The sequence below is a fragment of the Danio aesculapii genome, chromosome 15, assembly GCF_903798145.1.
Source record: "Danio aesculapii chromosome 15, fDanAes4.1, whole genome shotgun sequence".
Lineage (NCBI taxonomy): Eukaryota > Metazoa > Chordata > Actinopteri > Cypriniformes > Danionidae > Danio > Danio aesculapii.
Window position 1 is genome coordinate 18,481,113 of NC_079449.1, and position 15,733 is coordinate 18,496,845.

Here is a 15,733-nt window from a genome sequence, read left to right on the forward strand (position 1 = left end):
TTTAAAAATATATAAATTATGTTGTTACATCGTAAAATGCATTCTGAGGGATCAAGTTTGACAGCCTACAGTATCATGTCTCCAAATTGTAACTTCAAGGCACGACTGCGTCTTTTGTCTAACAAATGGCCGGGAAATATTTTCAGGCAAGACCTGGAAACAAGATTGACAAGACTCTTTAACTAAACTTGTCATGGCAGTTTTTTGTTTCTACTATTTAGCACTGCCCCCTAACTTGTGTAATTAACTGACTGCCAGGCTGCACTCGTTCATATTTTTCGGATGAACGACACAGCAAAGCCAAGTTCTCATTAAAGGTTTCTGCTTTGAAGCCCAAAAATTCTCCTGGTCTCTTCTTCAATTCACAACAGGAGCAAATAATATATATTTTTCCTGTTTCCTGCTTTTGGACACTGCAAATCCAATTAATTAATATATTTTAATTATAATTATGTGAGTGTGTTGTATGGAGTAGCAAACTTCATTTTGAAATCTTATATCCAAATCGGAAATGCAATATGTAAAATAGCAATGCATTTCTGTATTTAAATGAGCATTTTCCATATATGAGGAAAGTTAGAAGACAATTAAAAATGAAATAACTGTGCAACCACAGTTTTAAAATGGAAATTACATACTATTTTAATACTGTAAACACTGCAAAATTAAACTGCAAATTTAGTATCAACATGTGCATGCAGAAATGGTAGCAAAATGATTGGTGTGTCCTTAAAACATTTAGACTCACGCTTAGGAAAAGTATAAATTGGTATCCATTGAGTTACAGGTCAACCTGTAAAGGAATTACAGGTTTTCAGCTGTTAGATAAAATAATTTTATTCAATTTCATATAATCTATTTATATATGTATACTTTTTTAAAGGAACCCAGAGTTGATGTTATGAATGTATGCGAGTATGTGACATACTCAACTATAGTTTTTAATCAGCTGAATGGTTGGAATGTACAAGTTGCAGGAATATTGTGCTGACACAGGGCTGAGTATAAGATCAGTTATGATCAGGGCCAGACAGAATCTGCAGACATTTTTTGCTATTTCTGTGCAGAATTTTTGAAAAAAATCTGCGGATTTAACTCAATATATGAAAGAATGTTTATTTAACGTTTACAATGCAAATTGGTAAGCACATCAAGTCTCCCATATAACATATGTACTAAAAGACAGAAAATATTACACTACAAACTCTATTGTAAATAAAACAAATGAACAGTTTTATATTAGCCAATAATATTATGGAAGTTAATTTTAAATGGAATAAATATTAATTTACACACATTTAAACAAGTAAAGAAATAGACTGCATGATTGCCTAAAAATCTGCGGATTTCTGCACGTACTAATTCCGTGTGGCCCTAGTTATGATCAATAGGATTCTACCAAACAAACAGTTTAGACAACTTATAAAAGACAATTCTTCAACATCTGTTTGTATGCCTGTATAAAAACTGGCCTTGAAGGACTGCCCTTGAGCAACCAGAATAAAACCTCCTGTGTTTCTTTACATTTGCATTTAGTCATTTAGCGGACGCTTTTGTCCAAAGCAACTTACAAATAAGGAGACATTCAGCGATTCAACAAGAATGGGCAATACACACAACAAGTGCTAGTTACACAAAGTAACTTGTTTGTACTTAGAGAATTTAGTCCTAGAGTAAGAGTGTATTTTTAGAGAAAGGAGAGAGCTAGTGCTTCAACAGGTGGTCTTGGTTTTATTCACCAGGGTTAAGGTGCTGTCGGAAGAGATGGGTTTTTAGTTGTCGTTTAAAAGATTCCAATAAGTCGACAGTCCAAGTGGGAAAGGGAACTTATGGCCTCTCTGCGGCCATTCTTCCGTATTGTTCACTTCCTGCAAGAACATTAAATCTTGGAAAATGAATCTTGGAATAATTTTTGATCAGCTTTGTTTTTTTGTGTTAGGAGAATTAAGAAATGCAGAAATATTCAAGAGTGTGAAAATAATGCGTAATTATTCATTTTTTAATGAACTATCCCTTTAAGGGTGTATACTATACTTTATATTACAATTCAAACTCACCATGCTTAAAGGTTGTTCTGAAAAACAGGAGTATATTAATAGGGTTACAGGAAAAGGTTATGTTCATACTGCATTCAATAATTCTCAGTATGTTGTGTTCAAGTTGATTATGAAGCTTTTGTGTATGTTATAATGTCAGTTTAAATCATATTTAAGATGTTTTAATAAGTGTGAGCTCTGTGAATGTGCTGTAGTGTTTAGTTCTGCAGAATTGTGTTATTGTATCCAGGAAATGTGTCTTAGCAATTGGGCAAAACAGCAAACTCTTGTATTACTTCACTGCCCGGAAGATTTCCAGAGATTTCCTAAATCCTCGTGAGGTATTGTATACAAAATCACTCTTCTTCTTTCATTTTAAAAAAGTCTCTGATGACTTTGAAATCATCAAGCTCGCTTACAGAAATCATAAGCACGTCAGAGTGTAATAAAGTCGGCCTTGTTTTGAGTGTGATGAAGACTGATGGAAATCTTTATCTGATATACAAAACAAAACAATAAAAATTAATAGTTGATTTAGACCTGATGAGAATATAATGAGAAAATTACATGAAGCTGCCAGTTTGCAGGTTAACTGCAAAAACACTTTAATCGAAAAGCAATCAGCGGATTCCCATGATCCGTCTTCATTGTATAATCACTTTCATTACACAAAGTTCTGCTGAAAGGAACGATTATGATTATTGCCAAACACATGTGCATGATTCATTTCACATAAATGAACGTCACTGCTATTAATAGAGCAACCGATAGAACTACTTTCGATTTGGCATTATGCAATGACATTTCCATCTGTTTGTTTTTTAGCAACTATGAAAGTCACACTTAGCAACTAGTTTACAGGATTTCACAGTAGCTTTTACTGGAAAAGTTTTTTTATGAATAAATCTCAACATGTTTGAAAATGGAAATTAAGATACATGCTGTTGCATGTTCTGTAAGTGTTTACGGTCTTTTTACATCAGTTTTATATCAAGTAAATGATTTTTATAAGCTGAAAACAATATTTCTTAAAAATTACAATGTTCATTTTTTTCAGGCGAGCCTCCAGTTGAAATCAGTAAAGTTCACTGTAAAAAAATATTGAGTTTCACACAATTGATTTGTGTTGGGACAACATGAAGGAATTAAGTTAACTTAGTAGTTTTTTATAAATATAAGTACATTGAACATAAAACAGTTAAGCTGTCCACCTAGAAAACACAAGAGTTGTGTTGATTCAGCTTATTTTAAATAAGTAGTTTGAACAAACAACAAACGTTACTTGTTAAGTGTTGAGGATTTCTGAGATTTACTGCAGTGATTATTTGCTGGGTTTTAAATAGATTAAATGTAGCCCTGGACAATTGCTTTATATATACCAGTAGCACAAACACTTACCGGCCACTTTATTTGGTACAGCTGCTCATTACATTTCTAATCACCCAATCGCATGGCAGCAACTCAATGCACTTAGGCATGTAGACATGGTCAAGAAGATCTGTTGCAGTTCAAACAGAGTATTTCAGAAACTGCTGATCTACTGGGATGTTCACGCACAACCATCTCTAGAGAATGGTCTAAAAAAGATAAAATTTCCAGTGAGCGGCATTTCTGTGGGCACAAATGCCTTGTTAATAGCAGAGGTGAATGGCCAGACTGCCACTCCTGACAGCTAAGAAGAGGAAATTGAGGCTACAATTCACACAGGCTCACCAAAATTGGACAATAGAAGATTGGAAAAACGTTGCCTGGTCTGATGAGTCTCGATTTCTGCTGCAACATTCAGATAGTAGTGTCAGAATTTGGCATCAACAACATGAAAGCATGGATCCATGCTGCCTTGTATCAATGGTTAAGGCTGGTGATGGTGGTGTATTGGTGTGAGGGATATTTTCTTGGCACACTTTGGGCTCATTAGTAAAAATTGAGCATCATGTCAACGCCACAGCCTACCTGAGTTATGTTACTGACCATGTCCATCCCTTCATGACCACAGTGTACCCATCTTCTGATGGCAACTTCCAGCAGGACATTGTGCCATGCCATAAAGCGCGAATCATCTCAGACTGGTTTCTTGAACATGACAATGGGTTCACTGTACTAAACTGGCCTCCACAGTCACCAGAAATCAATCCAATTGAGCACCTATGGGATGTGGTTGAACGAGTAATGACAGCAACTGCGTGATGCTATCATGTCATTATGGACCAAAATCTCTGAGGAATATTTCCAGTACCTTGTTAAATCTATTCCACGAAGGATTAAGGCAGTTCTAAAGGCAAAGGGGGGGTCCAACCCAGTACTAGTAAGGTGTACCTAATAAAGTGGCCGGTAAGTGTACATTAATGTGCTTTTATCAAAATGTGTAAGTGGGAGAATCAAAATTAGGAAACACAAATGTAATATCAAAACATTTATTACACAAAACACTATTAAGTTGAATTCAATGAAAATACACAATCTTGAATAAAGGCAACAAGTATATGATTAAATAGGTGCATCAATAATTGAATGGCTAATATACCAGATAAAGTGAATAAAAGGCTTTGTTAATTCTTTGTGTATCAAGTAAACCTCAGGGCATTGTTACACTTGTAAAAGTTGATTTGGATATTTGGTGATGTACTGTTTAACCTGTGTTTATGATTTCACTTTCTCTTTACGATGTTTAGCAGCAAACTTGTGTGCAAGTCCTCAGTTTGCTTCATGATGAACACTTCACCAAGGTGGTCACTTCTTTTTTGTGTACTAGAAAGATTTTTAAAAAATAGTAAGCAAGGGTAAACAATGGTAATTCAAAGTGTACATAAAAATAATAGAAACATAAGTATATAGTTATATATACACAAGTACAAATAATAAAAGCAACAAAGAATAAGAATGATTAAAAACAACCAAAAAAAAAGTAAAGCAAAAAAGTTACATTTCTATTAAAGTATTTTTAAAAAGTAACTCCAAAGGAATTCAAAGATTAAAAAGTAATCAAAAGAGTATATATTAGTATTTTTTTTTTCATCGAACAAAATGAGCTTACTTTATTTAATATCCAGTCTGCATCAGATATAGCTCTCTGAATGATCATCTGAATCCTTTCTGGATCATCCTCATCCACATGACTATTATAGCTCTGGAAGAAAACACGTTTACACCTGACAAAAGTCTGATTTAATTTGAAAATTATTTTCTCTTGTATAAAGGCACCTGTCTGATGGCGTGTTGGTAGTGTTTCTGCATGGCTTCTGAAGGCAGGAGTTTGCAGCAGCGCAGCAGGTACCGATAGAGCCGAAGTGGCGTGCGGATCATCTCAGCGCCTGCTACAGGAGACATGACGGTCTGTGGACACTTTCACTCAGAGTTACTAAAGTTTAAAAACGCTAAGTGTCTAAACACTAAACTAAAAAGCATAATTCGGGTCGCAAATTCATAGTGTTACACTCTGTCGCATGCACATATTTGAGACGTAAAGGTGAAGGATAACAGAGGAATTACTTCCTGTCTCATTGAAAGTCGTTGCTTCATAATAAAAGACATCGCTCTTATGGACATAAAACCCCGGAAAGTATTAAAAAAGCTTAAATGTACAAAACTAAAAAGTATATTTGCAATTCTAACCTACAAACAGGCCTTCAACAAAACAAAAACATGCACAATGTATACACCCTACTGAAAAAAACAGCTTAAACCAGCCTAGGCTGGTTTTAGCTGGTTGACCAGCCTGGTTTTAGAGGGGTTTTGGCAATTTCCAGGCCGGTTTCCAGCCATTTCCTGCCTGGTCTTAGCTGATCAGGCTGAAAAATGACAAGCTAAAACCAGCTTGACCAGCTTAGCCAGGCTGGGAGCCTAGCCAAAACCAGCTATGTCCATATGTTTATTATATAACATATGCTATATGTTTATATGCCTTAAACCAGGCTGGTCAAGCTGGTTTTAGCTGGATTTAGCTGGTCATTTTCCAGCCCGACAAGCTAAGACCAGGCTGGAAATGGAAGGCTAGAAGGCTGGAAGCACTGCATCCAAAACATGCAGTGCTGGTGGTCCTCCAGGAAAAGGACCACAAAATAATTTTTCGCTACTGTATTGTTTTTAAATAGAGAAAATATTTTACAAGCAACTTTATTCTACTTTTATATCGTCTTCTAATTTTACTTTTATTCTTCTTAAATCTTGGAACAACAAATTGACCAATGAAAGAGGTGTGAAGCACCAAAAGCGACTGGTATTAAAATTAATTTGAAAACTAGTTTGGCTATTGTTGTTAACCATAATGTAACCATAAATGTTCAAATGTACTTGATATTTGATGACCATCCAACAATCTATTTCAGCTAAAATAGTGCTTAAAATGTCATGAAAATGCTGCTTTTAAACTCATAATTAAATAGTAGCCTAAATGAGGCCTATAACCGCAAAGGTCCACTTTTTGAGAAAAACAGAAGCACGCTTTTCACTAGGCTGGCTACGGGCCTGTGTCATGATGATATATTTCCACAAGTAATAGAAAAAACATCTTACATAATTAATTAAAACACATGACAGAACTTACAACATTACATAAAAAAATAAGTCATCTGGGAAATTTACTGTCAGCAATCACACTCGTAATGCTACTTGCTCTTGCTTTCAGTCTTACTGCAACTCATGACCTGCCAACACCAAGTATTATTCACCACCGAAAATGACTTTCTGTTATAGTTATCTCATGTTTGTCCCTTATATTTGAACTTTGAATCAAATGAAAGGTGCTGAGAAGCAGTTGTCCTGTTGTCTGCACGTTGAGTCACTACAGTGTCCAGATGGCAGCCCACAATCCACTCATTTCACCTGGAGACGCCAGTGAAAGCACTCTTTGTTTAGGAAGGAAAAGCCCCAGCAGCATCAAAGTCATTCTTATGGGGTGTGCGTGTATGTTTGTGAACACATGGAGAGTTCCCCATGCTTCAGTGATAACATTTTGTTGAGCTTTCAAGATATTAAACCAAAAAGTCAACCCCAGACACATCTCTTAATAGGACACATAATAGTCTATTCGTCTGACCTTATAACAAAAGACAGTTCTGTTAGACGGCTTTTGTCATGCTGTGTGGGCTGATAGGTGAAATGTTATTTTGAAAATGCAAATACCAGAAAACTTTCCAAAAATGCAATAAACAACAAATGATTAATTGTCGTTGTTAAGAATCCCACACATTGTGTAACTTTATCATTTCATAAGTACTATTTTAGGTGCAAACCAACTTTTATTACAAATTCCTTGTCTTATTAATCTGATATTATTGTGTCTGAAAAAACACACATTTTATGATTTCTCTGACACATATTGCGTGGTTAAATACTGATTAAAAAGAAGAATAAATAGATTAAAAGAAGAATATGTAATTCATAGTTTTAAATTTAAAATCATTGAATATACCTAAAGTTAGAGAGGTGAGCTTGTCTTTAATGAGATGAGCTTTCTGGAAGTTTCCCCCTGCTGGCAGGATTTGCCAGCTTTCTAAATCTGTTTGTGCTCTAACATGGTTATATTTATACGTCTTAGATCTTGGCATTCAAATATAGAAAAACACGCTTTTTCCCCATTAACACCTCAGAAATATTTAGTTTTGTTTGTGTTTGCTATGAAAAAGCTGTTGCTACTGTATATTTTTTTATGTCTGTCTCTTTTATTTATTTGACAAAAATCATATTAGCTTTATATTTAGATTAATTATGGTTTAAACCGTTTATAAATTAGCAATAATATATTTTTAAATAATTATCTTTAATCTTTTATATTCAGGCTTTTCTAAAGTGTGAAAGCCCTGAGTTGTTTAGGGATTTAATAAAAATGAGAGATATATTGATTTTTATATGTTCATACACTGTTTTAATTGGTATTTATAATTATTACTAATATTAATAAAAAAAATATATTTCAGGAGTGTAAATCCACTAGGCTTTCAAATGAATGTATTTGTTATTGCCAAATTAAATGAAGCCAAGGAGTTAAAGGGTACCCATTATGCAAAAATCACTTTTCTGAGAGATTTAAACACTGTTATGTGGCAACAGTGTACGAATATAACCAGCTTCTAATAGTCAAAATTAATTCTGTTTTTAGAATTATTTATGTATAATTCACCCTTTGTACATGTCTGCAGAGGGGGAAAGCCCAGCCCATTAGTGAGGATCTCTCCCTCATTAGCATAAACAGCCCTGAGTGAGAAGCAGCCATCTGCATTTTACAGTTTTCACTGTACCGGCTAAAAATAACGTCAGTGACTTGGAGGCATTATAAATAAGTTTTAGGATGTTTCAGTATACACTGTAGTCTCCATAAAGAGCCTTCTTCTGATTCACTTCTTTTGAAATGTTCAGTTAGTTCTATTTTGAATGTGATTGTAGCCACCTCCCCCTTATGTAAACAGCAATCTCATTGGAATTTAAAGCAACAGCCACCGAAATGTCACCATTTGGATTAATAAAGCCAAAAAGAGGCAGTTTAAAAGAGATATTAAATTAATTTGTGAGGTATTTTGAGATGAACTTCACCTACACACTCTAGGGCAGGGGTGTTCAAACTCGGTTTTGGAGGGCCGTTGTCCTGCAACGGTTAGTTTCAACCGCAATCAGGCACATCTGGACTAGCTAATCAAGCTCTTATAAGGCTTTCTAGAAACACCCTTGCAGGTATGTTGAGGCAAAATGGAGCAGGATAATGGCGTAATATGTCCCCTTTAAGGCTCTGCCCTCTTTTGAAAATGGGGCAGCTCATTTGCATTTAAAGTAACACAAAAAAACAGTGTTGGGACCTACTACTTCCTTGTTAACTTCCACCGATTTGCCTGTTCAGACTGCATGATTTTAGCTCAGATTTTGACTCGCCAACAGATTTTGAGAAATCACTGACTAATGCCTGAAATCACAGGCAAATCGGTGCTCATTCACAAATCACACAATGTGAACTATCAAAGACGCAATCTGAGAGAATCGCTGATGATTCGCCGATGCCCGTGAGATATTTGGCATGCTAAATCATGCCATGTGAAATAAGTTTTACTGAAAATAACATCAGCGATCACCTACAGCCAACGAGAGAGCAGCATTCACTAGTGTGAGTACCTGCAGGCCACCGGGAGGTTAGGGGAGAACTTAAAAGCACTCATTTTCAGTTATTTGGACCCAAGAAATGGATGAAAAACTAGTGTAAATTTGGCAGGAGCACCCGTGTCTGTTTGATGTGTCATCTGAGCAATATCACAACCGGGTCGAAAAAGAAAAAAGTTGAGGAGAAATTGCTAATGCCCTTCAAACACAGGTGAGCAAATATGTACATTTTCTACCCCATTAAAAGGCTTCTTTCTCATTATGTAGTTAAAAGCAAAATATATACGATGTGTTTTTGGTTGTAAGACATAGTTTGGACAAAGTTGTCGACGATTCTTCCTATTGTAAAGTCATGCAGTGTGAAACCCCCTGTCACAGATCCATCTTGCAGTGTAAACAAAGCAGCGACAAAACAGATAGTCATGCAGTGTAAAACATCTGTGACACGATTACTTTGAAAATCAAGCAATCTGAACTCGACATTAGTCATCCACACATCATCCACATTTCTGTCATATTTAATTTCTTACCGTATTGGAGAAGCAGCAGCAGGTTAATCTCCCATTCACAAGTCTTTCATGCAGAGAAATCTCCTCAGGTGTTTGGATAATTATGCATTCAGAAATTAATGTCCAAACACGTCTTTATATAAGTTCAGTATTGTTGCTGCAGATGAAATATAACACAGAAAACACTTTAAATATTTTCCAGTTGGCTAGATATTAATTAACAGTCAAACAAACATCTTTACCGAAGCATCTCTACTTGACGGTTAGCCTCGCTTGTCCGCCATGTTTGTAGTTTATTTACACTTTTACATTTACACCCACGTTTGTAGTTCTAATCGAATTCATGTCCAACACGCAATGTGTGGGCAATATCAGCGGTTAGAGTGTGGACGGTTTTACACAAAATGTTTACCGGAAATAGGAAACCATACGGGAACCTTTGGCACACTCTTTTCAACATAGTACGATTTGGGACATGCTAATTCTATTTTTAAATACTATTTAGGACCGATAGTAAATTGCGAATTGGGATGCAGCATGTGTTTTTGCTTCCATCAAATAAAAGGCTTTTGCAACATAATAAATGATCCGTATTTTGAGCCTAAGCTTCACAAACACATTCTGGAGACACTTCAGACTTACATTATGTAAAAAGGAAATACCAGGACACATTTATCAACTAAAAACCAAACACTGGCATATGAACTGGCACTCGGTTGTCATCCTGGTTTCCTCCATTAAAAAATGCTCTGGAAAACATTTTTAAATATAGTGCTTATAAATCCCGATATCTGTAAGTAAAAAAGGGACGGAAACAACACACAGTTTTTAAATGTCAACATTTAATGAGCTTCACCACTGTACTTCAAATCTACACTCTGAAAAGAGACCGGTGATTTTTTTCAAAACACAGAACAAATCCACAGAGTCCTTCCGGTCCCTAACAATCACCTCCTCGGCTTTCAGGGCATCGAATTCGAATTATATTATAGCCATATATGTCATAAAATGTATTGAAATACCATTAACTCTGAGTATAAACTTCCTTATAAAAACTCAAGAGCAAGTGCAGTACCTTCTCCATTTGGCCCAATTGTTTATCTCGTTTCACAGGCTCCAATCAGTTTGAATTATCTTAGATACGACTGCTTTTTACCTCCTTTGCCACTTATTTTATACGTTTATCTCATCTGACGTCTCTTGGTGAAGGATACCATGTTAATCATCGTGGGTTTTCTGTATGGGATCTAACAGTCAGAGAACACTGGGGTGAAAACATGGTACTTTGTACAAGGATATGATGATGGGAACCACCTCCAACCAATCGCAATCGAATGACTTTGATTTCTTTATACAGGGTTTGAGAGGAATATAAAAGTCGGAAGGGACATTCAAGTTTTTAAATCTCCACATAAAAATAAAAGCGTGGAGGTAAACAACCAAGTCATTGAGCTCAAGAGGTAGAGACCAACAATGTGAATCCATTATATACATATACACAAACAGTTCAGTGTTTCTTTAAAGGAAATTAATCATAATATTAATCATAATAATAATTAAAAAAAGGGCTCTACTTCAATACTCATATCCACAGCTCTGCAGCACACAAGACACAATTAACATAATTGGTTATGTGTTTTTGTTGGTTTTTGTACTTATACTGTTTTGGATTATTCCTTTGTCTACACTCTCTTGTGCAGGGGAAAATAAAAAGAAGAAAAGAGGAAACAAAAATATATGTACATTTATATGCAAGTCTCAAAAATAAAATCAAATTTCACAGCCCTAAAAAATGTGCAGGCTAATTCAACTTCTATACAGCAGTATTACGTTTTTTTTTTTGTTTGGCGAGTTTTATACGTCATTTTTTTTTTTGTAGATTTTTCGTTTCTATTGAAATCTACCTGCTACTCACTTATTTACATACCATACTCAGTGGATCATGGGAAAGCATGCCATAGCACATTGAGGATGAAATAAAAATAATTATCTAAAAATATATTAAATATTTGTCTTCTTTTAGTCTGAGAGAGTGCGGAAAGCATTATGGGAAATTGAAGCATGATACAGTGAGCGAAAACTACTCCCGGTTGCTTTCCAGACTCACATTTGCCATTCCCAGACATACACTCTTTTCAAATCATCACCACCTGTCCTTCAAGACTTTTAAGGGGAGTTTAAAAAGACACACTACTAGTGTGATGCCACAGTCAGAAACATGCACGGGGTCCATACATGCATTCACAATGGCGTTCACCACTTGTCTTCGTGGACAAGCTTTGGTAATATACCAATGCAATTATGGAATGCTTTGGCTGACCTACAGTTCAACCTATTTTTCATCAAATTGCAAGGTTTTTAGGCTTTGTTGTCATTTGGTTTGCATGCTATTCTATATAATTCATTAGGGAAAGCAGGGCTCATTTGAGAAACCTTCCCTTCTAATGTCGCTACATGCTAGTTGGGTGTTTTCAGTCTCGGTTGTTGACAAGCACCTGCAAGATTTCTGGACACAAAGTATCCTTCGCCCTTTGCCATTTAGATACAACCATTTCTCCTTGCATGCTTTGGATCCTCAACGGGCCATTCCCAAATGACACCCTAAACCCTTCAGGTCTTCATCTGTATCCTAACTACATGCAATGCGACACTGTGACACACAATAAAAGCTATCTTTTTTGTGCTAACCATCTGCGACAGCGACCTGCAAAATTTCTATTATAGAAACGGTTTTTATTTTAGTGATGTTGTTGCTGAACAACAACATAAACTACTGGTGTTGAACACCTCAGGTGCTTTATTCAGTGTTAAATGCAACCAATGTGAATTTGAATCCCATTTTACATCCCATATATAGCCATACTGAAAGCAAAAGCAGATAGTTTACCTCAAATTTTGAAAATAAGATTACTAATAACGTTAGAACTGTGACTCAGTGCAAACCAACAAACATCAGTCACCCCGCATGTACTTTTATTAATGTTAAGCTATGTCTAGGATATTTAGATTATAAACCTTAACATTTGCATAATTGGGAGTGCAGTGCACTATTATATGTTTCTAAATTGCTCTGGTATTTAAATGTTGTGTCCTATGAGGACAGACAAATTGCTTGCCGCTTTAATTTTGTCATGTCACGTGTTGTTAGCACACAGCGTTCCTTCAACCACATTTTATTGACGTAATGCTGCTTTGACTGTTGGGTAGAAGCTCGGTAGTAATCAGAAGTTCACAAAAGGTGCATAGCAGCTTATAAGCACCCTTCTGAAAGCTAAAATTATGACCTGGACACCATCTTGTGGGCTTACCAGACAATTTTCAATACCACAAGTGGACATGCAGTGTGCCATTTGGGATAGGGCCATTGCTTTTGAGTTGCTGTGCTGTTCAGTTACTCATCCGAAGTACTACTTAAATACTGACACAACACAACCACATTCAGGAGTACTAAGACACGCCTACCAATCAGTATCTCTGCCAAATGCTGCACTAAGGAATACTGATCTTTTTTCACTGACAAAAGTTGAATATGGGACAGAAAGAGAGATATGAACAAATATATATTGATAGAGAAAGGAAGAGAGCAGATGAAAAAATGGAAGAAAGTCATTCAAAATCAAAGCGAATAAACACAATGAGAATTTACTTTGGCTGAACGAGTAGTCACAGTCCTTATATAGTTAAAATTCACAAGGCCCAGGACAAATTTATATAAGGGTGGACCTAAGGGTCCTAACATACCAAGCTGTGGCCAGAGAACTAGCGGTGGTGAAAGCTGACTGTGGCGTCCCTCAAGTTTGGGATTAATTTTGACACATTGCAAAAGACTACAGCCAATGGCCAGTCAGTGTGAGAGGAAATACATGTCTATATCAGCAGGCATCAATAGTATCCCAAATGGCACTCTAAACTCTTGTGGTAGACCATACAGGTCTGCTTGAAGCTCACCTCAGTGCAAGTGTGACAGAAAGGCAAGTGCTCAGAGTCCCCTTCTGAAAGCTAAAATGATGGTTAGGACACCCTACGGCCTTGTGGACTTCAGAGACAAGTGCACATGGCAGTCACTAAATGTCTGCAAGCCCACAAGGTCACATGAAGTGTGCCGTTTGGGATTGGGCCAATGTTTAGAGACACTGTGCCATACAGTCACCCATCTGCAGCACTAAATATTGACACAACACATCATTCACATTAAGGAGTACTAAAAGAAGCCTTTGAATCAGTTCCTCTGCCAAGTGCTGCGCTATGGAATACTGATTTTTCTTTTACTCGCAAAAACTAAACATGAGATGAAAACAAAATCAACAAAGATTTCTAACAAAAGGCTAAAGACAAAAGAGAAAAATGGAGGAATCTCTTCCATTACATATAAATTAAAGCAAATAAACACAATGAGTAGCTCGAACTAGCCAAATGAGTGGTTACACTTCTTGTAAGGGCCACTGCTAAAATTCACAAGGCCGGTAGAACTTGATACAGACCTGACACACCAAGTGACACCAGAAAACTAAGGCTAAAGCCAGCAATAGCATCACCTTGAGTCAGTGTGTGTGAATACACTACAAAGACTGCAGCCAGTGGCCAAATAGCAGGTTTGATCTGTGCCTGAGTGAGAGGAAATAACTGTCTATACATCAGCAGGATTCAATAGTCTATGGCTCAATCCCAGTTGGCATCCTAAACTCTTGCGATCCACAGTTGACGCTTTTTGAAAGCTAAAAATATGCTAGATGCCAAGAGCAGAGTACTGTACTGTGTGTAGGAGGAAATGGAGGACAGAGTGCATAGGGTCTAGAGGCCCACAAGAGTAAAGTCCCATGACTGAAATCCTTAGCGAGGGGTCCCAGAGTCCCCTCCTAGCAATGGCACAGATTGGGTCACGCTGTGGTCCTGTGGACTTTTTTTTTACTGACAATAGTCTGCATTATAAAGTGCCATTAGAAGTCTAAAAGTGCACATAAAGTGTGCCATATTTGGAATATACACAATGTAATGATCACTTTGCTCATTCCAGACTCTTGTCATTACTAATACATCTGCGATTAGGTAAGATGACCTAAAGACCTTGTAAGAGCCTTCTCTCTGTGCCTTTTGGAATTCTTTTTTCAGTTTCATCACTTTGGCTTTTATTAATGCACTAACTCTTCTGCCAAACTGAACAGCCAATCAGAGTCTTCTCTCTCACTGATGGCACAGATTGCGCTTCAGCATTCTCAATTGGCCAGAAAGTCCCCAAATGGATCAGACTAACTCCACTCTAGAAAAACATAACTGACCAAATGGACAGCCAGACGTTGTCCAGAACCCAACATTTGGCTTGGTGTGTCAGGGATATTTCCCGTCCCACCCTATACCATGGCCCTGTTTCTTTCTAAGGTGCTATCGCAAGCGAAAAAACTTCAGACTCAAGAGAAACTTGCCTTCTTTTGGATACTACATGACACACTGGACTTCTTGTTTCCGTGAATAAATAAAGCATGATTACTCGCACACATAGTCGTGATGAGTTTTCCTTCAGGGATACTGCACAGATTCTGCCGCCCTGCTCTTCAATACATTCAAGTCCACAGGGATCGACTTTATCTGCCGAAAGTACAGGTTCAAGAGCTTTCTGAACCTTCAGTTTACTACTACAGAGCAGTGGGTATGAACGAACGGACCCCCCAGGACCACGCCCACCCTTCCCTTGTCCCGCTTGAACTCATCAGCAGTGGTTGCTTCTATAAAACTCCATTTAGTAAGTATTACAGTACACACACACACACACACACATATCAGCGACATTGGCTAGTCCTAGACTCCAGTGAAATGCTACGCAGGTTTGGGGATGCCTGGGGGTCAGTAGTCCGGAGGGGCGAGGGTGGGCGCGGGACGGGCCGGGCCGCCGGAGGGACGTCCTCTGCCACTGTGATCAACGCCATCTTCTCTGTTGTCCTCAGCTACTCCCAAACTAAAGGAGATGGAGGCATCTCAGAGGGCTGAGCTACTGTTGAGCTGTGAACACAATGAATAAAAGAAAGAGGAGATTGTTAGGCCCTGCGTAAAGGATAAGGAGATGTCTCCATCTAGTGTTGAGAGACTGGAAACTGGAAGATGAGATCAAAA

The 15,733-nt window shown here is 37.2% G+C and overlaps 2 protein-coding genes across 2 annotated transcripts in view; both read right to left on the minus strand.

Moving 5' to 3' along the window:
- Positions 1–4,485: 4,485 nt before the first annotated feature.
- lyrm9 (LYR motif containing 9) lies at positions 4,486–5,525 on the minus strand. Its single transcript, XM_056474001.1, has 3 exons — positions 5,238–5,525; positions 5,071–5,163; positions 4,486–4,784 (listed from the first exon to the last, which is right to left on the minus strand). The coding sequence occupies exons 1-3, from the start codon at positions 5,361–5,363 to the stop codon at positions 4,767–4,769; spliced, it is 237 nt and encodes a 78-aa protein (XP_056329976.1). The 5' UTR covers positions 5,364–5,525; the 3' UTR covers positions 4,486–4,766.
- Positions 5,526–10,450: 4,925 nt separating this feature from the next.
- nlk2 (nemo-like kinase, type 2) overlaps positions 10,451–15,733 on the minus strand; it is a 143,911-nt gene continuing 138,628 nt past the window's right edge. Inside the window, exon 11 of the mRNA XM_056474539.1 lies at positions 10,451–15,622. Coding sequence (XP_056330514.1) covers positions 15,568–15,622 — 55 coding nt within the window. The 3' untranslated portion in view covers positions 10,451–15,567. The remainder of the gene's footprint in view (positions 15,623–15,733) is intronic.

Coding starts and splice junctions, on each gene's coding strand:
- lyrm9 (XM_056474001.1), bottom strand. CDS start 5,363: ATGTCTCCTGTAGCAGGCGCTGAGATGATCCGCACGCCACTTCGGCTC. Junction 5,164..5,237: donor ACCAACACGCCATCAGACAG/GTGCCTTTATAC, acceptor GTTTTCTTCCAG/AGCTATAATAGTCATGTGGA.